The 24919-nt window shown below is 40.9% G+C and overlaps 1 protein-coding gene across 6 annotated transcripts in view; it reads right to left on the bottom strand.

Moving 5' to 3' along the window:
* Positions 1-606: 606 nt before the first annotated feature.
* tmpoa (thymopoietin a) overlaps positions 607-24919 on the bottom strand; it is a 41586-nt gene continuing 17273 nt past the window's right edge. The window contains exons 4-8 of one of the 6 annotated variants that reach the window (XM_044185979.1): positions 18146-18255; positions 7896-8024; positions 6506-6598; positions 1968-2068; positions 607-1592 (exon numbers count right to left, since the gene is read on the bottom strand). In XM_044185979.1, coding sequence (XP_044041914.1) covers positions 1184-1592; positions 1968-2068; positions 6506-6598; positions 7896-8024; positions 18146-18255 — 842 coding nt within the window. In that variant the 3' untranslated portion in view covers positions 607-1183. Of the gene's footprint in view, positions 1593-1967; positions 2069-6505; positions 6599-7895; positions 8025-18145; positions 18259-24919 lie in introns of all 6 variants that reach the window. The other 5 variants (XM_044185977.1, XM_044185981.1, XM_044185980.1 and 2 more) reach the window with 5 other exon arrangements.

The following is a 24919-nucleotide window of genomic DNA, read 5'->3' on the forward strand; positions in this document are numbered from 1 at the left end:
TTTCAAAATGAATTCATGCTTACACTCTGCAGTTTAGCCGCTATAGTCTTACTTGGCCCGGTGTGACCGGTAGCTGATGGTGGCTATCGATAGCCAACTCAGATGGATTTTGTTGTATAAAAGGACATTACCGAGTCATTTCGTTGACTTGTGACTCTTTCTACATTTTAGCATTTAGATTGGAAAATAAAAGTATTCTTTTTTTTGTTATCCCTTTAATTATCTTGTGCCCCCTCCAATTTATCCTTGACCCCTTGGGGTCCCAACCCCCAGGTTAGTAACCACTACTGTACTAGTGGCAACTTCAATTTCTTATTTCAATTAGAAACTGGAAATTCCACGTGGGTGCAATATATAGATTTGAGTTAATTCATTCTAAGTCCAAGTCGGTAAAAAAATAAAGGTGTGAGAAAACTACAAGTTACTCCAATCTAAAATGACTTAACAGAAGTAAATTAAAACTCAGAAGTTGTGACAAAGTAAAATTGGACGTTACAAGCTAAGAGGCAAAAAATTGCTTAACAAAATGTATTGAAGTTTAGTTGCCTTGAAATTGTTAATTTTCTACTTTAAAAAAATAAAAATAAAACGCTCTTACAGGCATAGTAACAACACAATAGTTTATTGAGTGGATATTCAATATTTGACAATGAATACATAATTAAGTAGAATACACAGGGACATTCACATTTATTAGAGGAAAACATTAAGAAAATATAGGTGTAGGGTGTAAGAAGCATTTGGATTATAATAAACCTCCCTGTCTCATTAACAAAGATGGTCAAGTAAAGTACAAAACAAAATTACAGGTCCAAACTTCATCTTCAAGGCTTTTAACGACTAAGAGATAGACACTAAGGCAAAATGTGAAAAATCATCTCAATCACACACATTCGATACACACACACACACACACACACACACTCACATACGCAATATACAAATATGACAAAAAACAAAACAAAAGATGGTAATAAAAAGTGAGTCCACATATTTCTATGAAAGCTACTGTGTTTGTGTTTCTGAAAGTTGATTAGTGGCTGGCTTTGTCACAACCTCACAGACTGTGAGTCAATGATCAAACAAAACAAAATGGCTACAATGAAGATTTACATGCACACAAACAAATAAAAAATAAAAAGATAGAAGTAGGCAGGCTTCTCTTTCCCCTTTCCTGTGCTCTCTACGCTGTGCTGCCGCTGACCACTGCTGTGTCTGGGTCTGCAAAAGGGTTGATGGTGTTGGTCTCCATGGCTTGGTAAACCAAGAACAGGAAAGCAGCCACGATGGCCAGCAGGAACAGCTTTATCCACAGAGACATGCTGCGCTGCGCTGCTTTGGTCTGACCTGCAAGGGGAGCTGCAGACAGGGGCCTGGAGGAGTAGGTGGAGAAAGAGGAAGTGGAGGTAGAGGAGGTGGAGGGCGGCAAGCTGGTGATTCTGTTGACAGTTCGGCTCTCTGTGTAGGAGGAGGAGAGGGAGCTGGTAGTCTTGGTGGTTTTTGGAGAGAAGAGGGAGTTTTCATCGTTCCACAGGTCACTGGACTTCACAGGGCGACCAGCAGCTCCTCTAATGGGTCGTCGACAGGTGGCGCTGCAAGAGAAGGGTTTTACAGTCTTACAGGTCACGTTCACACCTGCAGGTCATACAGCCCTTTAAATTAGAAAAAAGGTTTAAATGCATTTGCACGGGAATTACATTTGAGAAACAAATGTAATCGCGATTCCTCTACACAGTTCAGAGGATCAAAACAAAAAAAGCTGGTTACAGCTTCACAAATGGGAGGATGTGCTGCTTTTGTTCTGTTGTCATAAGTTACCATAAATTGAATACCGTAGCATATTTGACTGCTGGTTGAAACATCACATTAGACTCTGGTAACTTGTGATATTGGTATTTGTCCTTTTTCATTTTATATACAATAAAAAAAGCATGAAACTATAATGAAAATAACCATTGGTTACTTACGTGATTCCTGTTGGACTGTTGATGTCATTATGGAACAGCTCCTTCAGAACGGCGTTCTCCTCCGCTTTTGGGGTTTGGTCGCTGGCTGCAATCTTCTCCACCTCAAGACAAAGCAACCACGGAGGGCATGATTTAAAGAGCAAACACCAACGATTCATGAATACATCTCATCAGTGAACTTCGGCAAGATCATGTTCCACATGATTTTTTTAATTTTTTTATAGGAGGCTGGTGATTTTCTGCTGCCTCCTTTTATGCAGCAGGACATCTGGAAGGGCACAATCCTCCTGCTCACAAACAGCGTGTGTGATCGTGTGTCAAGGATGTTTAACGAGCCAACAGTTCAGCTGTCACACAACTGTCCCTGTCGAGACCCTCAACAGCTGCACACACACTTGACCATTCATCATTAACCCTATACTATAAAACTATAGATTGTTTCAACTAAGACAATGCACCATTCAGATACATGTGTCAGTGACAAACACAAGTGAAGGATAGAAAAATAGCGAAAAGAAGGAAATGCAGCCACCACAGATGTATGAGGAGAACTGTAGCCCTGCTGCAGAGACACCGCCAGGCTTAGATCCAAACTGGTCTGACAGAGACCAGTAGGACTCTTTTCTCTTAATGGGCGAGATGTTACACATGGAGCTAAAGGTGACCGGGTCTGCTCTGGTGAGGTGAACCAGAGGGGAAGAAGGCCTGGATGGCTTGGCAGCCGGTGGCGGACTCTGTTCCTCAGACAGGCTCTTTGACTTGTACAAAACACAGACTAGATTATTAGATATACAGTGGTGTGAAAAAGTGTTTGCCCCCTACCTGATTTCTTATTTTTTTGCATGTTTGTCGCACTTAAATGTTTCACATCATCAAACAAATTTAAATATTAGTCAAAGATAACACAAGCAAACACAAAATGCAGTTTTTCAATGAAGGTTGTTATTATTAAGGGAAAACAAAATCCAAACCTACATGGCCCTGTGTGAAAAAGTGATTGCCCCCCCCGTTAAAACATAACTGTAGTTTATCACACCTGAGTTCAATTTCTCTAGCCACACCCAGGCCTGATTACTGCCACACCTGTTCTCAATCAAGAAATCACTTAAATAGGACCTGCCTGACAAAGTGAAGTAGACCAAAAGATCTTCAAAAGCTAGACATCATGCTGAGATCCAAAGAAATTCAGGAACAAATGAGAAAGAAAGTAATTGGGATCTATCAGTCTGGAAAAGGTTATAAAGCCATTTCTAAAGCTTTGGGACTCCAGCGAACCACAGTGAGAGCCATTATCCATAAATGGCGAAAACATGGAACAGTGGTGAACCTTCCCAGGAGTGGTTGGCTGACCAAAATTACCCCAAGAGCGCAGCGACGACTCATCCAAGAGGTCACAAAAGACCCCACAACAACATCCAAAGAACTGCAGGCCTCACTCACCTCAGTTAAGGTCAGTGTTCGTGACTCCACCATAAGAAAGAGACTGGGCAAAAATGGCCTGCATGGCAGAGTTCCAAGACAAAAACCACTGCTGAGCAAAAAGAACATTAAGGCTCGTCTCCTTTTTGCCAGAAAACATCTTGATGATCCCCAAGCAGTTCATGCTCGAAAACCCTCCAATGTGGCTGAATTGCAACAATTTTACAAAGATGAGTGGGCCAAAATTCCTCCACAGCGCTGTAAAAGACACATTACAGGTTATCACAAATGCTTGATTGCAGTTGTTGCTGCTAAGGGTGGCCCAACCAGTTATTAGGTTTAGGGGGCAATCACTTTTTCACACAGAGCCATGTAGGTTTGGATTTTGTTTTCCCTTAATAATAACAACCTTCATTTAAAAACTACATTTTGTGTTTACTTGTATTATCTTTGACTAATAATTACATTTGTTTGATCTGAAACATTTAAGTGTGACAAACATACAAAAAAAAAAAAAATCAGGAAGGGGGCAAACACTTTTTCACACCACTGTAAGTGTTCAGAAATATACAGGAAAAAAGGAAGAACTTGCTATTATACTAAATCTAGTGTACTAAATATTCTAGATATAAGTGGGTTCAGTGATTAATTCCAGTGCAATACAAATTCAACTCTACGCACCCTAGCTGCTGGTCTTAAAGGTTCAATACTTGGCTTAGGTTCTTACACAAGATCAAAGAAAATGAATCAGACTTCAGGCTGAAATCTTACACCCTATCTACACCAGCCGCATTTTGCAGTCGTCCATCTCATGTGCATCTGATCAACAGATGGCACTTCAATTGCATATCAATGCAGCTGTTTACACTGGCCACACAAAGGCTCTCTACTGTTAGAGTTACAGATTCTGATGCCTACACTCAGTACCAATCACATAATTTCTTGACTAATGGTGTAGACTTCCCTACACCATTATTCTTTTTAGGTCAGCATGTATTACTATATTGTTGTGGAAATGTTTGTGCTGGTGTTGTTATAATGCATCAACAACAGTTTTACTTTCACCATATCCTGACCTGTGGGCAGACACACCATTCATATTCAATTTCAACTTAATTACTGTACATGCCTCTGCAGCTCTTCCTTTTTCCTCATACACCAAACTGACCTGCTAAGCAATGTAGTTCTTCGGTAGTGTTTTTTACTCTAGTTGCCAAAAGTTCGTTCCTAATCAGTTCTTGCTCTCTGAGCTGGTCTCCTTATGGAGTTTTGTTAAACACGTAATAAAAGCTAAAGTTACTTGTTCACACAATGTTTCCAAACGACTTCCTGACAAAGTGGAAAAAAACCCCATAGAGACAATCTGTGGTAACGCTGGCTAACTTCCAGTGTTATTGTCCACACTTATAGCTTCAAAGTAAAGAACAACAACTTCCTCTATATTAAAAGGCATTTATTGTGAAGTCTGTGCAGTAAGTGATGAGTATCAGTTGTTCAACATCAAAATTAGCTTGCAGCAGGAAATGAACAGAGCAGAAAAGAAAATATTTAACGTGGATCGGTCACGTCGGGCCAGTGCCCGATTCGCTTAATAAAAAGATAGGTATCGAGCCAAAACCGATCTGATGGATTGGAGCATCCCTCATTTTTAGAGTTCAAGTTTATGTTCTTCAGCCTTAGGTTTATAACTATATAACTATAGCATTGTGCTGTAAGCTCTGACAAAGTGGGTGGTCAGCTATGCTGGTCAGCTAAACATTTTGGTACAAAAGTGTCCCCGACTTAACAACCATTATCCCAAATTGAAGTTATTTTTTTGTTTATTTCTAACTGTTTGATAAATAAATGTATCACTGAAAACGCAAACCTGTTTCTGATTGGTATACACTGATGGAAATTTACATACACAGACTTTGAACATTATTATTTAGCCAAACTCACTGCTGGGACATCATATATTTTAAGTAAGAAAAAAAAAAAAAATTAATTTACAAAAGGGAGGGAGAAAATCAAATGAACTATTTAAATATTTACAAGCTACAGGAACACCCTAATCCAGAGATCGGGAGAGAGAGCGAGAGAAAAGCTCAAACGTGTCCCACATGCCTACCACCTACTGAACACTGGTCTCTCTATGATTGATTTTTGTGTGTGTGTGTGTGTGTGTGTGTGTGTGTGTGTGTGTGTACGCGAGCGTGTGACATAGCGTAGAGCTCGTGCCGGGGCCACATCACATTTTTCGATTTTGAACATCCAACAATTAAAATGATATATATTCCATGACGCATAAACATAATTTCATTTGTAATAATAAGTTTCTCTACTGTCCCAGACATCATATTTTTGTGTCCCAGGTTTTTTTTTTTTTTTTTTTTAATTGTCCCTGGGATAACGGGACATCCTTAATTTCGAGCGCTGTAACTAAGGCACAAAAAAACATTCTCTGTTGCTGATATGTTTGGTGTGATGGAGTTTTGTACTTTTGCTAGACATCTGAAAAGGCTAGAAGAGCTAGAGGGTACATTTATCTGCCCACAGCTTCATGTTTTGAGTTTCTCCAATTCATCAACAGATGAATCGATAATGACAATAATCGTTAGCTACATCCCTCATTTTTAGAGTTCAAGTTTATGTTCTTCAGACTTAGGTTTATAACTATATAACTATAGCATTGTGCTGTAAGCTCTGACAAAGTGCTTCTGAATGCACAGCAGCACTGTGACCGAACACATCCAGTATGACACTGAAGTTGCTGCGTGCAATGTACTACATGGCCAATGTAGATACGATACGTGTTAGTTAAAAAACAAAGCAGTGTTTGACTTTAAATCAGGTAGTGTGTATGCATGCTGGTCAGCTAAACATTTTCAGTTTTGTTCACCACCCTACAACACACCATTTCCCTCAATTCATCACCAGTGTGCTTACTGAGTGAGTGTGTGTGATGGTGTAATAATGTGATGTTGAGTGAACAGACAGTCGTAGTGCGTACACTGGCATTTGGTCGCACATTCAACCATTACTCGAGAGTCAGTTAACCATCGTGGACATGCCTATTGTGGTTCTGTGTAAAATATACATGTTGGTTTCGACAGATGGCAAACAGACAGCAGGCTAACCTCCAGCAGAGCAGTGTTGAGTAGAGCGACTGGCTTGTGAGATGAATCCTTACTGGGCTTGGGAAGACTCAGCCCCAGTTCTTCCTCTTGGAGCTACAGGTTTCAAACAGAGCAGTTCATTTCTTTTAGGATTCTAAGAACTTGGCTGGATTTCCAACTCAAACCACAGAGGACACTGATTGTTTGTACCCATAAGTCAAAGCTGGTTACGCCTCAGTAAGCTTTAAACAAAGTGCTTGTCGGAAAATCTAACAAGTGACTCCGTGTGACATTTTGCATGACTTTCTGAAACAGACAATCTGACAATCATGCCCCCATTACACAGTGATTGGTCAAGTCTGTGGGGGTGTGAAAGTAGGCAGGGTTTTAACTTCTCTCTCACTTTGTGTGTACAACTAAGTGCAACACAATAAATGCCTTTGAGGTAGGGCTGCACATTATGGTAAAAAAATAAAATAAAAATCATATTGCGATTATTTTGACAGATATTACGAATGTGATATGATTCACGATTAGTGGGAATGATCATCTTTGCTTCACAATTTTCATTTTCACTGAAAAAACTATAATCATGATGATGTGAAATTTGTTGGGGACTGTACCAAACAAACATCTGGAGAACAAGATCAGTAGGCCGGGGCGTCTCTGCAGCACTTCATTATAATGCTGTTTTGTCACACATTTTAGCTTTATCAAAAAATTGCAGCTCCTGCGATTTGGATATTGCACAATGCAATTTCGATAATATTTCGATTAATTGTGCAGCCCTACTTTGAGGAGAGACAGTCTGAAAGTGTGCACTGTTACAATTGTAACGCAAAGGACAGAATTCCTAGAGATGGACCAGAGAGGCAGTGGGATGCAGCCAGGAGGACTTTATGACAGCATGCGTTTTAGCCCGCCTTTGAGTTTGGTCATTTCGAACAGGAATAAATATGTTTGCCGTTAGATGTGGTCTGACGACACATCATACAAACTAGTTCGTATGAAGCATACTGCGAACTTTGGCCTTGCAGAGCCTGGCCACAAATTTCACTTCATCAGCTGGATTAGACTTTGATTAGAGTGACAGACCAGCGAGTGAGTGAGCGAGGGCACCTTCCAGCAGAGGCTTCCCGGAGGGCTGTGCTAGTCCTTCATCGTGACCAAGGAGCAAGTGAAATGTAATCCATTTGTGACCATCAGCCTTGCTGATAATGCACATTTGCCAACACATGCCCACCCCTAGGTGCAGTTTGAGACGCGATGGCAAGAAAAAGCATATCCATGAAGGGGAAGCACATCTCTCTTCAACAGATCAGCAGACATTGGAACCAAGAGACCAGTGAATCCATGCAGGTATCAGTGAGTGAACAAACAGTTTCTCCCAGTCGCCACACCCCAGAGCTACCTGAGCAGGTCTGGATGAGATGGAGGGAGGTTCAGTCCGAGCTGGACTGTCCAGCCTGTGGTGAACCCTCCTGTTAGACTCCAACTGGACCTGGTCTTTCAATACAGGCCTGAGATCCTCAGGCACTATCTGCAGGGACAGAAAAACCAGGAGGTAAGGACAGTACAGAAAGAAAGGAGGACAGAAAGTGATAATTGTAGGCAGTAGGCGATTTGAGGGAGGATGAGGAGGGATGCCATCCTCCACATTGCCGCTTTTAATAATTGCCATGGTCTCGGAACATATGTACTGAACATGTAAGAGTCTGTCCATTCTTGATTAAAAGCTCTGTTTTCCCTGTCTACTTTTCTCTTTTTAGAGCACGCCATGTGAAAATATTTCTCTGACTCGTCTCTATCGTGTGTGTGTGTGTGTGTGTGTGTGTGTGTGTGTCTCACTCACTGACTCGAGATGCAATGCTTATCGGAATGCACAGATTTGATTGGCTGAGTAACATTTTCACATAAGTAAAAATGAAAAAGTTGGAGCTTCCAAGTCTGCTTGGAATCGTGCTGCCACTCATCAAAAACCCTCACCTCGACCGCACGGATCCAAATAACTATAGACCAGTTTCAAAACTTCCATTCCTCTCTAAGATACTTGAAAAGGTTGCTTTCCAGCAACTTCAGTCCTTTCTAACTGAAAATGACATTTTTGATATTTTTCAATCTGGTTTCTGTGCAAAGCACAGCACTGAGTCTGCACTTTCACAAATGACCTGCTGCTATCTCTAGATGCTACAGACTTGGACACTGTAGACCACCACATCCTTCTTTCCTACAAGGGAGAAACGAGAGTAAAAACAGAAGTTTTAATTTTTGGATCCCCCAATATTACTAAAAATGTAGCTTGCGACCTGGGACCACTCTCTGGTTATGTCAAACCTAACATATAAATGCTGTTCTTAAAACCTTTTTCATTTTAGAACCAAGCACATCAAACATGATTTTTTTTTTTTTTTTTAAAGAGATTTCGAGACAATAATCCATGCTTTTATTTCCTCCCACCTGGATTACTGCAATTCACTGTATCTCAGAGACAGACTACTCGGTCACTCCTTCAACCCCAACGGCCGCACGTCTGCTAACAAAATCTAAAAATCTAAAAAATCGTGCCACATTACTCAGATTTTAATGTCTTTGCACTGGTTACCAGTGAAATTTAGATTTGACTGCAAGCTTATAGTTTGTTTTTAAAGCTTTGAACAGGCTAGCTCCAGCATATCTCAGTGACCTTTTACACCCCCATTATCCACCTAGAACACTAAGGTCATCTGATAAGCTGCTTCCTTCCATCCCAGTTAGCCGTTTGAAGTGTAAAGGTGACCGAGCCTTTTCTGTAGCAGGGCCCAAATTGTGGAACCGCCTCCCTCTACATGTTCGATCAGCCCCCACATCGAAAGTTTTAAATCCAGGCTAAAAATCCACCTGTTTTCTCTGGCTTTCTAATGTGTGTGTGTGTGTGTTTTTTTTTTGTTTTTTTTTAAGTATGTAAATAAAGTGTCCACGTCATTGTGTCCTTTTGTAAATTGGTCAATTGTGGGTTGTTGTTAAACTGTGCTATTTAAATAAACTGACTTGACATGCTTCTTGGCATCTCGTAATTGAACTGGATTGGTTTTATTAAGTCTGAATTGAAAACCCACAAATGTATTTTTGTCAGTCTGTCTGAACCAGATTCATAGGTAGGCCGAAATCTGTCCTTTGTCTTTTGCATTGTCATGATGATTTTTGATATCACATCTAGGCTGCATCTGTTATCCGTTATCAGATAACTAAGGCAGGTATTGAAATTAACTTTTTTCCTCAGTGTCCCACAACTGTCCCGAATTCTACTTTCAAGTGTCCCCGACTTAACAACCATTATCCCAAATTGAAGTTATTTTTTTGTTTATTTCTAACTGTTTGATAAATAAATGTATCACTGAAAATGCAAACCTGTTTCTGATTGGTATACACTGATGGAAATTTACATACACACACTTTGAACATTATTATTTAGCCAAACTCACTGCTGGGACATCATATATTTTAAGTAAGAAAAAAAATAAATAATTAATTTACAAAAGGGAGGGAGAAAATCAAACGAACTATTTGAATATTTACAAGCTACAGGAACACCCTAATCCAGAGATCGGGAGAGAGAGCGAGAGAAAAGCTCAAACGTGTCCCACATGCCTACCACCTACTGAACACTGGTCTCTCTATGATTGATTTTGTGTGTGTGTGTGTGTGTGTGTGTGTGTACGCGAGCGTGTGACATAGCGTAGAGCTCGTGCCGGGGCCACATCACATTTTTCGATTTTGAACATCCAACAATTAAAATGATATATATTCCATGACGCATAAACATAATTTCATTTGTAATAATAAGTTTCTCTACTGTCCCAGACATCATATTTTTGTGTCCCAGGTGCTTTTTTTAAATTTTTTTTATTGTCCCTGGGATAACGGGACATCCTTAATTTCGAGCGCTGTAACTAAGGCACAAAAAAACATTCTCTGTTGCTGATATGTTTGGTGTGATGGAGTTTTGTACTTTTGCTAGACATCTGAAAAGGCTAGAAGAGCTAGAGGGTACATTTATCTGCCCACAGCTTCATGTTTTGAGTTTCTCCAATTCATCAACAGATGAATCGATAATGACAATAATCGTTAGCTACAGCCCTACTTAAAAGCATCGTTGTTAATTTAATCGCAAAGCTGCCTGCAGTGCCAGAGTATCTCATATTTGAATGTATAAAGACATATTTAATGGTCATTTTGTTTTCTATCTTGCAAATATAAATAAGGAAATATTTCAAGCAGCTGGAGTAGGGCTGGGCGATATATCGAATATATTCGAATATCAATTAATGTGCGATATAGCTGATGACCATATCGTCATATTTGAGTTTTCAGTGTTTCCGCTGGTCGCCGCTGACAGGTAGTTACTTTACTTGAGTCAGCCACAAAGTGTGTAGATAAGCTCAGGTTGCAGTATAATAGTTAGTGAAAGGCTGTGTGTTGTATTTGCTAGCACAGAAAAGAAATATAAAGTCCCTGTTTATGTTACGTTACTACGGCTCTTCACAGCAGAATTGATTCAGAGTGAGAAAAGCTAGCTAGTTAGCAGCTACGAGTCATTGTGACTTTTTGGCTGTGGCAAAAATAAATAAATAAAATCACAAGAAAACGCAATCATCTGATCACTCTGATTACTCTACCCACGGCTTCCAGCTCTGAAACGTATTTGGGAGACCTCCAGTTTTAGGCTATTTTAATTTACTTTAGTCTCGACTCGTAGCTATTAACTAGCTAGCTGTTTACAGTCTGGACCAACTCTGCTGTGAAGAGTAGAAGACGCCATAGCAACGTTACATGAACAGGGACTGTATTTTCTGTGGCAGCAAACAACACACACCAGTAACTATTATAACTTGACTGCAACCTGAGCTTTTCTACAGACTTTTTTTTTTTAAACAAACCCTCTGGACGGTCACACACACAAAGGTTACCCACAAGGCCACCTTCCTTAAAGGAGAAGGCTCGGCCAGCAACACACAGGTGCAGTTAGAATATGGATGTGCTAACCAGAGGTGGAGGAAGAATTCAGGTCCGTTACATAAGCAAAAGTACTAATACCAACCCCACTTAGAAAATACGCCACTACAAGTAAAAGTTCTGCATTTTAAACCTTACTGTTCAATTTTATTTATATAGAGCCAATTCATAACAGAAGTTATCTCATTGCACTTCCTATAGAGCAGGTCTAGACCGTACTCTTTATAATATTATTTACAGAGACCCAACAAATCCCACCATGAGCAAGCATTTGGTGACAGCGGCAAAGAAAAACTTCCTTTAAGAGGCAGTGGGCCATGTTGGGTTTCGAGAGAGAGAGAGAGAGAGAGAGAGAGAGAGAGAGAGAGAGAGAGAGAGAGAGAGAGAGAGAGAGAGAGAATGCAAATACCACCTAGAATTTTTAAAATAGTAATGTAATGGTAGTGGTAACATTAATATTAATACATTAATAATAATAGGAATAACAGCTATTGGAATAATAATGACAGTATTAGTAAAAGAGCCAATAACAACAACAACAACTGTAGTAGCAGTTGTCGAGCAGGAAACATGGGGACAGCAGGTGGCCCACAACCACAGATCCAGTCTCTGCAGCTCCGGAGGTAGAAATACCTGCTGAAAACAACAGAAGGAGAGAGGAGAGAGACGAGAAAGCACAAAACTACAGGAGAGAGAAGATGTCGAGTTAGTAACATGCAGCAATGGGGTAAAAATGCATACAGATGGAGAGGGAGAGAAGGAGAGAGGTGCATCATGGGAAGTCTCCTGGCAGTCTAGGCCTATAGCAGCATAACTAAGGGATGGTTCAGGGTTTACCCGAGCCAGCCCTAACTATAAACTTTATCTACGCTTACAAGTAGAGATGGTGTCTGCCTCCCGAACCCACATTGGGATGTGATTCCACAGGAGAGGAGCTTGACGATGGTGCCTGACCATTAAGAGCTTTGTAGATGAGGAGAACGATTTTAAATTCTATTCTGGATTTTACAGGGAGCCAGTGCAGAGAGGCTAATATTGGAGAAATATGATCTCTTTTCCTAGTTCTTGTCAGTACACGTGCCGCAGCATTCTGGATCAACTGGAGAGTCTTAAGGGACTTATTCAGGCAGCCTGATAATAAGGAATTTCGGCATCATTTTGATTCAGGATGTGCCTGATTTTTGTAATGTTGCGTAGGTGAAAGAAGGCAGTCCTTGAAGTTTGTTTCATGTGGGCGTTAAAGGATAAATCCTGAGTTTAACGTCAGAAAATTGCAGGTCATCCAGGTTTTTATGTCCTTAAGGCATACTTGAAGTTTAGCTAACTGGTTAGTTTCATCTGGCTTGATCGATAGATATCATTGGGTATCATCCGCATAACAAAGAAAGTTTATGGAGTGTTTCCTAATAATTATGCCTAGAGGAAGCATATATATATATATATATATATATATATATATATATATATATATATATATAATATATATATATATATATATATATATATATATATATATATATATACATAAGGTGAATAGCATCGGTCAAAACAAAGAACCTTTTGGAACGCCATGACTTTGGCGTGCACAGAGGACTCACCATTAACATGGTATGATAGGTAGGATTTAAACTAGCTTAGTGTGGTTCCTGTAATGTCAATTACATGTTCCATGTAATAGGATGTGATGGTCAATGGTGTTGAACGCATCACTAAGATCTAACAAGACAAGTAAAGAGACAAGTCCATTGTCTGATGCAATTAAAAGGTCATTTGTAATTTTCACCAGTGCTGTCTCTGTGCTATGATGTACTCTAAATCCTGACTGAAAATAAACAAACTATTTTTATGTAGAAAGTCACAACTGATTGGCGACTGCTTTCTCAAGGATCTTAGAGAGAAAGGGAAGGTTAGATATAGGTCTATAGTTGGCTAAACCCCCTGGATCAAGAGTGGGCTTTTTAAGAAGCAGTTTAATTACAGCTACTTTAAAGGATTGTGGTACATAGCCTGTTAATAAAGACAGATTGATCATATCCAGTAACAAAGTGCTAACTAAGGGTAAAACATCTTTAAGCAGCCTAGTTGGAATGGGGTCTAAGAGACAGGTTGATGGCTTAGATGAATTAATCGTCAAACTTAGTTGAGGAAGATTGATAGGAGAAAAGCACTTTAAATATATATCAGGTTTTACAGTTGTTTCTAAGGTTCCTGTGTTTGAAGATAAATCAGTACCGGTTGATGGCAGGATTTGATGAATTTTTTCTCTAATAGCTAAAATTTTGTCATTAAAGAAGCTCATGAAGTCGTTACTACTGAGGGCTATAGGAATACAGGGTTCAGTAGAGCTATGACTTGCTATCAGCCTGGCTACAGTGCTGAAAAGAAACCTGGGGTTGTTTTTATTTTCCTCTATTAATGATTAGTAGTAAGCTGCTCTGGCATTACCGAGGGCCTTCCTATTTAAGACTATCTTGCCAGACTAAACGAGATTCTTCCAGGTTGTTGGAACGCCATTTCTTTACAAGTTTTCGTGATGTTTGCTTTAATTTGCAGGTACATTTATTACATGTACCATTATCACTAAAGGTGGCAGAGGAATAGCTAAACATTTGATACACTGAGCAAGAGAGAGCAGGAGAGTGAGAGGGAGAGAAAGAAGCCATTGCTAGCTGCTAAGCTAAAGAACGGTAGCTAGTAAAAATGAATAGCGTGTAAACTGTGGGATTAGCGAGAAAGAAGGAGAGCACTCTGAGTGCTTGAGCAGAACTAGTGTACGTTTAAATGTATAGCAGATAGTTAGTCACTATAATGAAGAATCAAACAAAATTAACTGTGATGAGCTAGAGCAGCAAAAATACGCTACTAGTAAAACACAAACACCAGTGACCGGAAATAAGACAATACGCTTACCGCATCACGTCACAGCTAATTTTAACTACTTGATATACTGTTGGGTAGTTTAATCTGAAGCAATGCATCATATTCCACAAGATCATTATATGTTTGCACTATTTGAGAATGTACACTATGTTATTTTAGAGAAAATGTGCATATCGAGATATATATCGTACATCGCAGCATAGCCTAAAAATATCGAGATATTTACCAGCCATATCGCCCATCCCTAAGTTGGAGCAGACATGGAAGAACATATGAAGATGCTGAAGAGAATGAGCTGCATCAGAGCAGCACAGGTGTGAACCAGGTGTACAGGAGGACAAAAATTCCAAATCGGAGGAGAAAGGGTAATAGTGTATAAAATGTATGGCAAGTCAATTCTATGTATATAGCTGAAAAACTTTGTCTCAGGGGGGCTTTGCAATCTGTGCAACATATGACAACCTCTATCCATAGAGGTTTGATTTAGACAAGGATAAGGAGAGGCAAAAGAGTAGGGATCCCTCTTCCCCCTCTTCCAGGATGGACAGACATCCAATGGGTGAATGTAGAGTAGACATAAGTACCAGGAGAAGATTACAATGTAGAAAAACAGAAATACAGTATGGGGTCAAGAACTACAATGCAGCAACACTACAATATACTACAAATAAAGAACTGCAATATACAACCAAGAATTGTAAGATAACAACTAGCAGCAGAATATACCACAGATGACTTCACGTATTTAGTAATATACAGCATATATAGGTCTACAACCAATGCACCAAAATCTTCTGAAGTGAGGAAAACTAGCCCTGATAAAGTATCCAACCATGTTTGCAATGTGTACATACCAAGAGCAAGAAAGGAAAGGAAAAGTGAGCTGGTGGAAGCAAACTTTAAATTAATTTAAGGACAGGAAATAAAATTTAGTTAAAATGCACACAACACTATTTATTTTACAGCAGGAGAGGAACACTGAACTGCTTGCCACAGCAAAGGCCACATGTTAAACTCAATTCATTTCCTTCACTTAATGTGATTACATCAATGAGAACATTAGAACACATCATCTACCTATAATACACAGAATACCACCATTACTTTTACTGGAAAGTTCATAGCAAGAAAGAACTGGAAAAACACCTAAAACACACGCATGCAAGTGTTGGCAGCCCCTCGGCTCAACAGGTGCACGTTCACAGTCTGAACAGCAGGAGGAGCTGCTCACAATCACATTCAGAGGCCAGCAACACACTGCTGGATTACACCCCTCACACGTGGGAGATGAGTTCACACTGCTATTTCCCAAAAGAGGCTATTCAAACACAGGATTTGATAACACTTTGGACTATCGTGAATATCTACTGTACAAAATAAAAAGGAAAGGGTGAAGGGTTTATGATTACAATAACTATATGGAAACGCAGACGCCAAATATCAGAAGAAAAAGAAGAGAGAACAGATTCAGATAAGGAACAGATATCAGGACTGAAGCAATGAAGAGAAACGTCAGTGTGTGAAGGAGTCTGATGAGTCCAGCATGTGCATGGCAGCAGCTAATCCGCTTCGTGCTTCGAGTCTGACATGCAGCAAGCAGCACTGATACGCTAAACCTCCCGGCTCACACTGAGCTGGGTGTGACAGCACTCCAATAAAATGAAAAACCGCTTCCTTTGCCAGTGTCACAGGAAACTGTATAATCAACCCCAGCTGCTGGTTCTCCCATCCTACCTGCTTCAGTACACACTGCACACCAACTTCTGTACAGCAGCTCAGCCTCGTGAAGGTGGACAGTGGAAAAACAGCTTGAGATGCTAAAATTAACTGGCTGTCTTTGCAAAATTTGGCACAAGTGATTCCATGCCATCGGCAGCTGGTAATGTTAAACAAGCTTTCTTGGTTGTCTTTTGTAATAACAGAATGTGCAGTGTAGGAATGTGGTTAATAAAGTGGAAACCAAGCAGGGTGATACTGCCGCTCAAGTCAGGGACCAACTGTGTGCTCCTCCTTTAAACACTCACAGAATGTCCTTCTTCCTATAATAATGTGCCTTCAGACTAACTGTGGTATAATGGCTATGCTAGCAATGACAACAAACACTGAGCAGGAAATCAGATTCTCTCTATTTAAAATATGAGCCGATGTTACTGTTATAGTCATGGTGACTGGTCACAATATGTTGGTATTTGTGTTTTATTATGATTATATGATATAATTACAGAAGTTGTCTGGGGCCATTCAAAATGTGTGTTAATATATTTCTTCATCCAAAACACAGAGTCGCAGGAAACTCATCTGGTTAGTTACACACAGTCCAGCTTTTTTTTTATTACAAATTGTCATCATTTTAACAAAGTTAAACAACAATTACTTTGTGAGCACAGAAAAAAACAGCTCCCATGAAAAATCTAGGAGGAACTTGGTTTCGTCTTTATCTATCAAATTCTCCAACGCTGTTCTAAAATCATTTTTCAAAATGTGTAGCTGTATTGTCAAGGTCTAAAAAAGACATTTTTTTTCTCTGTCCAGCTGTTATTACAGAGTAGACATGTCTGAGCTAACCATGGTCCCGCCACTCGCCCATGGACTCGCCATCGTAGAGCCATCTAGGGCTTATGGGAAATGGTGTTTGTTAAAGGCTGCTAAAACCCACAACTATTAAATAAACAATGACATTAGGTTGTTTTTCAATAAACTAGCGTCCTCATCTAGACATATGAAGAGAGCTACACGGCATACTGTGGAGAAAGGCTATGGCTTAGCGATGTTACAAATGTCAATGGGATTTGGAACAGAACCCCAAAGTTCCAGTTTCACTTCGGCTCTCTCTGTTTACAGTTCTTGGTTTGGTTGGATTAAAGTCATATGGACTAACAGATAGCTCATTCATTGGACAGCTGTGGTGACGGTCATCCTGCATCATCAGCTCTACACGGACCTACATAGGGAGATCAAATTCTGGTGACTGACAGGTCATGCAGCACTTTACTGAAGCTTTATCTGCTCTGACCAGAAAGGAGCTCACCAAGAAATAATAGATTATGAGCATTATCAATCCAGACCACGTTTCATAAATTATAGACTACAGACAAAAACAGGGTTTCTTGTACCATAATAGCCGACTGTGTTCGTGGGGAGGGTGCATAGTTACTGTGTGGTTGCTACCTTTCTTTTAATGAGTTGCTATCAGAGATATAATCAACTAATAATGGCCTGCCACAGATATTGGCATATCCAATCCTCCAGTGGATCTCAACATTGATTACTGTAGTACAGAAAACTATCAAAAAAGGTGGCATATTGCAGGTGGTTCAGAATAGAAACATTATAATGTGCTTTCAAGCACCGGCATTACAAACCTGTAACTTCACCAGGAAATATACAGCTCCTCTATCATTCAGGTTTATAGTTAGCCAAGCACTGCAATGACACACTGTCAACATCCACACTACTGCTACCATAGAGTGAAAACAGGATGACTGCTGTTTGTTGTCAGCTAAACACCCTTCAGACAGATCTGTATCAACACATTTCATCAGCTCAGACACTACAACAGCAGCAGAAACGAACTAACAGTATGGCCACTATGACAACAGATAGTGTACAGGAGAAACCAGGAACATTTCTATCAAGTGGCTCCAAGTCACCTCCATTCAAAAAGGTCCGCAGGTAATGCAGGGACAGCCCATGTAAAGGTGTATAGACTGACGTGCTGCCTTTTTCACACTGAGTAAATCAAGTTTAGGAATAAGCCTGAAGCTGGCTTGTTGAAAAGCTGTTTCTTACCGTGTGGTGCTGGCTGCTGCGGGTTCGGGTGGTGACGGGGGTCTTCCCTAGGCTCCTCAGCGGTCTCTCCACCACTGGAGCTGGTTCAGGTTCTGCCACAGGCTCTGGTGCTGCTGTCACACACACACACACACACACACACACACACACACACACAGTACAGTCACACAGTGTTACTTGAGGGGCATACAGGTTGGTTTAACACATGTTAGATTATGAAGAACAAACTGTTACTTTACATTACTGCCAATCATTTTCCAGGGCACAGCACAGGTTTTCATTTCAATTTCTTACCCTATAGGCAGCCATTAACTTCCGTTAATTTCAGTACAGTGAACTTTAACAGTGAACTTGCTCAACAAATCATTAACTTACATCTTTGCTGTCAAAGATACATTAGCTAGGTTCCCATCCAAACTAAACGTACATTTTAACCGAAGCAAGAAAATGCAAATTAATGCGCTTCTCCATCTTCTACGGTTATTATAATATTAGGAGTTGGTGCCGCTAATTTTTCATTCGGGTGCCATTAACCACTGCAGGAGGGGCAACAAGATGACGCAATTAAAAGCGCGCCAGTCAAACCTCAAACGGTGAAAAACGTAAAAACGAAAGTATAAACATGATGGAAATATAACATTTGTGTTTGTTTCATGTATTAATTTGAGGAAGGTTCCAGTCTCCTCATCTGCCACTATTTTTCGTCTCTTCAGGGAGCGGAAGCTTTGTGGACGTTTAAGTCACATGCTTCATGTACGTCATGATGTATTCGCTGAGGCTGTTTCCACTGCACCTTGTTACAATTTGATTTTATCAATTCACAAACTTTTCCACCTCAGCCAAGTGTTAAAACTTTTTGGCAGTATTTCGAGATTTTTCTGACTCCGTTTTCGCTCATGTTTTTTAGTGTGCGTTTTCAGTTTGCGCATAAAAACATGTGGATGGAAACCCACCTAGGGTCTCACTGTAATTGTAGCAGGTTATTTTGGGTACATCCACACCACTAGAGGGTGCTCTAAGCGCTACTGTGGGGATTAGAGGGACGACGCACAGGTGCCGCTTCAGAATTAAACAAGCTGTGACAAGACTAACACATCTCCTCCTCGTCTCTCCACAGCTACACCACACCTTTAGGCTACACAGTCTAACCCTAGCTGTGAGCCACTTGCTACCGCCCAGCTTCCCCTAGGGCTGGCGCCGGTAACAATTGGAGGCTCGTCTGGGATGTAAACTAAGCAACTGCCTGGTGAAGAGTGCCCTGTGTTGTTGATGTGACCGGAACTTCAGGGAAGGCTCCTTCTACGTGTGTCATCCAGAGAGTATCCACCACCATCAAGACGTCATGGCGACTAATGCACCACGGCGGGCGCTGATCGTTAAGATCCAGAGACAACTTTCCAGTTTGAACACCAGCCAGCTACAAGCCATCACCCAATCCATCGATAACGGCAACATCACAGCCAGTATTGATGTGTTGAGTGACACTGACTTGTATGAGCTGATTGTTGACTACCTGAGAGGTGACAAGCTCAAGTCACTAGAGGATGAAGGCATGTCACAACTGCTCCTCCTAGATGACCTGATCGTCGACCTACTGAGATCTACAGCTGCAACAGGTCCTGGAGGCGAGGGTCCTGCTCACATCCAGAGGGAAGACCAGACCACCGTTTCTGCTCCAGCACCGGTTCACCCCAACACCTTTCCTTCCACTACTCCAGGAGAAAACGTCACTCCGTCATCACCTCAACAATCTCCACTCCTCACCCCACAACCACTTTCCTGGACAAGACAGAGACATTAGCACACCACCAACAAGTTTTGCTGCTTCAGGCCCAACCAGCAGAAATGTTGGCCCTCCTCTGAGTGAGGCTAGTCCATCATCCAGTTTAAGAAATCAGGTATTGAGTATCAGTGATGTTGCAAGTCTGCTCCCACGTAGAGAGTTTAAACAACATGGTGGACAGATTTCAGATACTGGTTCAGATGTTTCTTATGGTAACCTGTGTAAGCAAATCGATGAAGGTTTACTTGAAGGGTTTTCTGAATCAGAAGTTATCAGAAGTGTGCTTAAAATCACAAAACCTGGAACATTCAAAGATATGTTACTCAACAAAGGTGATTTGAATGTTGATGAGCTTAAGAAGTTTCTTCGCTCCCACATTCGTGACAAAAACAGTACAGACCTCTTTCAAGAGTTAAGTAATACTAAACAGTCTGACAAGGAGAGTCCACAACAGTTCTTGTACAGAGTAATGGTTTTGAAACAATGTGTTTTTTGAGTCACAACAAGCTGGTACTGGTTTTACTTATGTTAAACTTGTACAAGGTACTTTTCTCCATACTCTCTATCAGGGGCTAAATCAGAAAAATGACTATGTGAGGCATGACTTAAAACCCTTCCTTAATGACATGCAAGTTAGTGATGACCTCTTATTAGAACAAATCACTAAATCGACAAGTGAAGAGGCAGAAAGACTGGGTACAACTGTTAAGACCAAAACAGTGACTGTTGCTACACTTGACAGTGGTGACAAGACTAAAGACAATAAAGTTGACAAAGAGAGACAAACCCAACATGATGCTATTAGAGAACTAACGGCACAAGTGTCCTCACTGACTAAACATCTAGCCCAAATGACCAGACCACTTGACAACCCCAAACTTGTCGACTCTAGCCCTCAGAGACACAACCCACATGTACAAGGTGGAACACGGGGCAGATGTAAATCGTGTGTACAACAAAACATAACCCCATATCATCATTGTTTTGTGTGTGGTCAAACAGGACACCGGGCTATAGGGTGTCTTCAGCAAAAATTGTCGGGAAACACGACACGGTCACAGGAGAGGGGCAGCCATTGACCGAGACAACCCTAACGCCCCCAGTCTCTAACAGCAAAGGTCCAAAATCACAGTCAACTCGCTCATCACCACTGCCAAAGAAAAGACTGGCTCACATCATTGGTAAAAGATGTATGGTTTCATGTTCTCTCAATGGTGCTCCACTTCAAATGCTACTTGATTCAGGTGCTCAAGTGACAATGGTTGAAAAAACATGGATGCAAAAGACATTACCCACTGTTCCAATCCAACCACTCACGTCCCTCTTTTCAGACCAACCTTTTGAAATCTCTGCTGCAAATGGCAGTGATGTTCCTTTTGAGGAATAACAAAAGTAATAACAATGGACATGTAACTATTCAAGTTCCAGTTATAGTCACCCAGAACTGTCTTAATCATCCTATCTTAGGCAGTAATGTTATTGCTGAAGTGATTAAAGCCCACAAAGAGACAGATACCAATATTACCGATCTACTCAAAGAGGCTCTAAATGTAAATGAGAGTACAGTTGAGGCTTTAGTGTCGGCACTTGAAGTTTTTACCCCAGCTGATAACTGCATTGAATGCACAGTCAAAACTGTTAAAAAGGGTGTAACGTTGCCCGTTGGTCAAATATGTGAAATCAGGTGTAGAGTCAGAGAGTGGCCAGCTGGAGGTGCAAAGTTATTTCAGCCCAGTTTTCAAGACAACTGTCCAGATGGTCTAGAGTTGTTTCCTGCATTAGTAGATGTTCCTAGTGGTTTAACAAAAACTGTAAAAATCTCTATCCAGAACGTCACTAAACATGACATCTACCTTCCAAAAAGAACTGTTTTGGGAACATTAGAAGAAGTAATTGAAGTAAGACCTGTAAACTGTGTTTCAGACAGTTCAAACTCAGACCAACAAACCAATGTAAACACATTTTCTGTCAATCTCAGTTCTATGCAGAAAACCAGTGACAAATGCCAAACAACAAAGGACACTCTAGTGAAAAGTGAAAAATGGCATCCACCTGTTGATTTGTCACATTTGAACGAGGATGAGCAAAAGACTGTAAAGGACATGCTGTTTGAGGAGTCTGATGTTTTTGCTAAATGTGACTCAGACATTGGCTGTATTCCGAGCTTGCAACTCAAAATCAATCTCACAGACAATGTGCCTGTCCAAACATCCTACAACTCCATTCCAAAACCCTTGTACAAGGAAGTGAAAGACTATGTTCAAAAGCTGCTTGACCATGGCTGGATTAGGAAATCCACATTTCCCTATTCCTCGCCAGTGGTCTGTGTGCGGAAAAAGGACATGTCACTTCGCTTGTGTGTTGATTTTCGGGGGTTAAATTGCAAACTATCCCTGATCGTCATCCACTCCCACGCATTCAAGACCTGCTGGATAACCTGGGGGGCTACTCAGGGTTTTCAATACTAGACCAAGGTAGTGCCTACCACCAAGGCTTTGTGGAAGAGAACTCTAGACACCTAACCGCCTTTAGCACACACTTTGGGGGTTATATGAGTGGAACCACCTCCCATTTGGCCTCACCAACGCCCCAGCGGCCTTTCAAAGATGCATGGAAGGGGTTCTTGAAAGTTTAAGGGATGAGTGTTGTTCCCCTTACTTAGATGACGTGTTATGTTATTCTAAGACTTTCACTGACCATGTAAATGACTTCAGACGTGTTCTACACAGAGTCAGAGAACATGGTGTAAAGTTACACCATAACAAGTGTGAACTTTTTAAACGCCAAATCAGATATGTAGGTCGTCTTGTGACTAGTGAAGGTGTCCAGATAGACCCCAAAGACCTAGAAGCAGTTAACCAACTCAGAGACAGAGAACCAAAGAATGTTGGAGAAGTTAGAGCTCTCCTTGGCTTCTTAGGTTACTACCGGACATTCATTCAGGACTTTTCTAAGTTAGCGAGACCACTATTTTAACTTGTTGAGAGTCCTAGTGAGGTAGAGAACAGACCCACTAAAAGTCCACCTAACAAGTCCAAGAGAACCAGTATTGGTCAGCTTCCATCCAAAACTCCTGTTAACTGGACTCAAAAACAGAGTGCAGTTGTTTCACATTTTGTAGACATGATAACTAGTCCACCCATTTTAGCATACCTAGACTTTGACTTACCTTTCGTCCTCCATACAGACGCTTCTAATGAAGGACTAGGGGCCGTACTTTATCAACAACAGAACAACAAACTGCGTGTCATTGCATATGATTCCAGGACACTCACGCCTGCTGAAAAAAACTATCACCTTCATTCTGGCAAGCTTGAGTTTCTTGCGCTGAAGTGGGCGATCTGTGACAAATTCAGGGATTACCTTTATTACGCTCCCACTTTTACAGTATTCACAGACAATAATCCCCTCACATATGTTTTGAGCACGGCCAAGTTAAATGCAGTTGGGCATCGCTGGGTGGGTGAGCTAGCGGATTTTCATTTTACCATCAAGTATCGCCCTGGCAAATCAAATGCTGATGCTGACACACTGTCCAGATATCCAGTTAAACTGCCAGATCACTTGCCAGAGTACACAGAGACAATGCCACCTGAAGTCATTTCTGCCATTTGGCAAGGTGACAAAGCTGTGAGAGACAGTGAATTGTCCTGGGTTGCCGCTTTACAGTTAAACTCAAATGTCAATGACACAACCCCCGATGGTACTCCTGTAATCTCACCTGAAGATCTTCGAGCTGCTGAAAAAGAGGACAAGTCAATCTGTGAAGTGATTCAGTTGAAAAAAAGAGGATGGAATCCAAATGACAAAGATAAGAGACAAATGACACGTGAAACAAGGAGACTAGTACATGAATGGAACAAACTAAAACTTGAAAAAGGACTGCTGTACAGATATACTGGAAAGAGACAACAGTTAGTCCTACCAGACAAACTGAAAAAGACTGTTTTGAGACATTTGCATGATGATATGGGTCATGTAGGCGCAGATAGTCATTCACTTAGTAAGAGAACGCTTTTATTGGCCATTCATGCAGCACGACATAGAGGATTATGTCATTCGCCAATGCACGTGTCTAAAACAAAAACGTCCCTGTGTTCCAGACAAAGCTCCAATGGGTTCAATCACAACAAGTGCCCCATTCGAACTTGTATCAGTTGACTACCTCCACCTTGAACCGAGTAAAGGCAGTTATGAGTATATATTAGTCCTGGTAGACCACTTCATGCATTTTGCACAAGCTTATCCAACTAAAAATAAGTCCGGCAAAACTGCAGCTGAGAAAATTTTCCGCGACTTTATCCCTAGGTTCGGGTACCCTGAAAAACTCCACCATGATCAGGGCCGGGAGTTCGAAAATAGCCTATTCCAAAGACTCCAACAACTTGCAGGAATAGCTCACTCTCGAACTACCCCCTATCATCCACAGGGGAATCCTGTTGAGCGTCTAAACCGAACACTCCTTCAAATGTTGCGCACCCTGCAGTTAGAAAAGAAAACGCAGTGGAAAGATCACTTGCCTCACATTCTTCATGCGTACAATTGTACAAGACATGAAGCAACCAGGTACTCGCCGTTTCTCCTGTATGGTAGAATGCCTAGACTACCTGTAGATCTGCTTTTTGACATCAAACCTGAAAGTGACTGTAAAACAAGCAAAGTGTATGCTGAAAAATGGGCGTGTCGCATGCAAGAAGCATATAAGATTGCCTCAGAAAACAGCCAGAAAAGCTCTGCTAAAGGGAAAAAGTACTATGACAAAAATGCAAAAGGTATCTCTTTACAACCTGGAGATCGAGTACTTGTCAGGAATCTCTCGGAACGAGGAGGACCTGGAAAACTAAGAGCTTACTGGGAAAGGTGTATCCACAGAGTTATTGAAAAGATTGGAGATAAACCTGTATACAAAGTTCAAGCTGAGTCAGGAGACCGAAATCTAAGAATTCTACACCGAAATCTCCTATTGCTAGTCAATGACTTACCACTTGAAC

Source organism: Siniperca chuatsi, linkage group LG23 (genome assembly GCF_020085105.1).
Source record: "Siniperca chuatsi isolate FFG_IHB_CAS linkage group LG23, ASM2008510v1, whole genome shotgun sequence".
NCBI lineage: Eukaryota > Metazoa > Chordata > Actinopteri > Centrarchiformes > Sinipercidae > Siniperca > Siniperca chuatsi.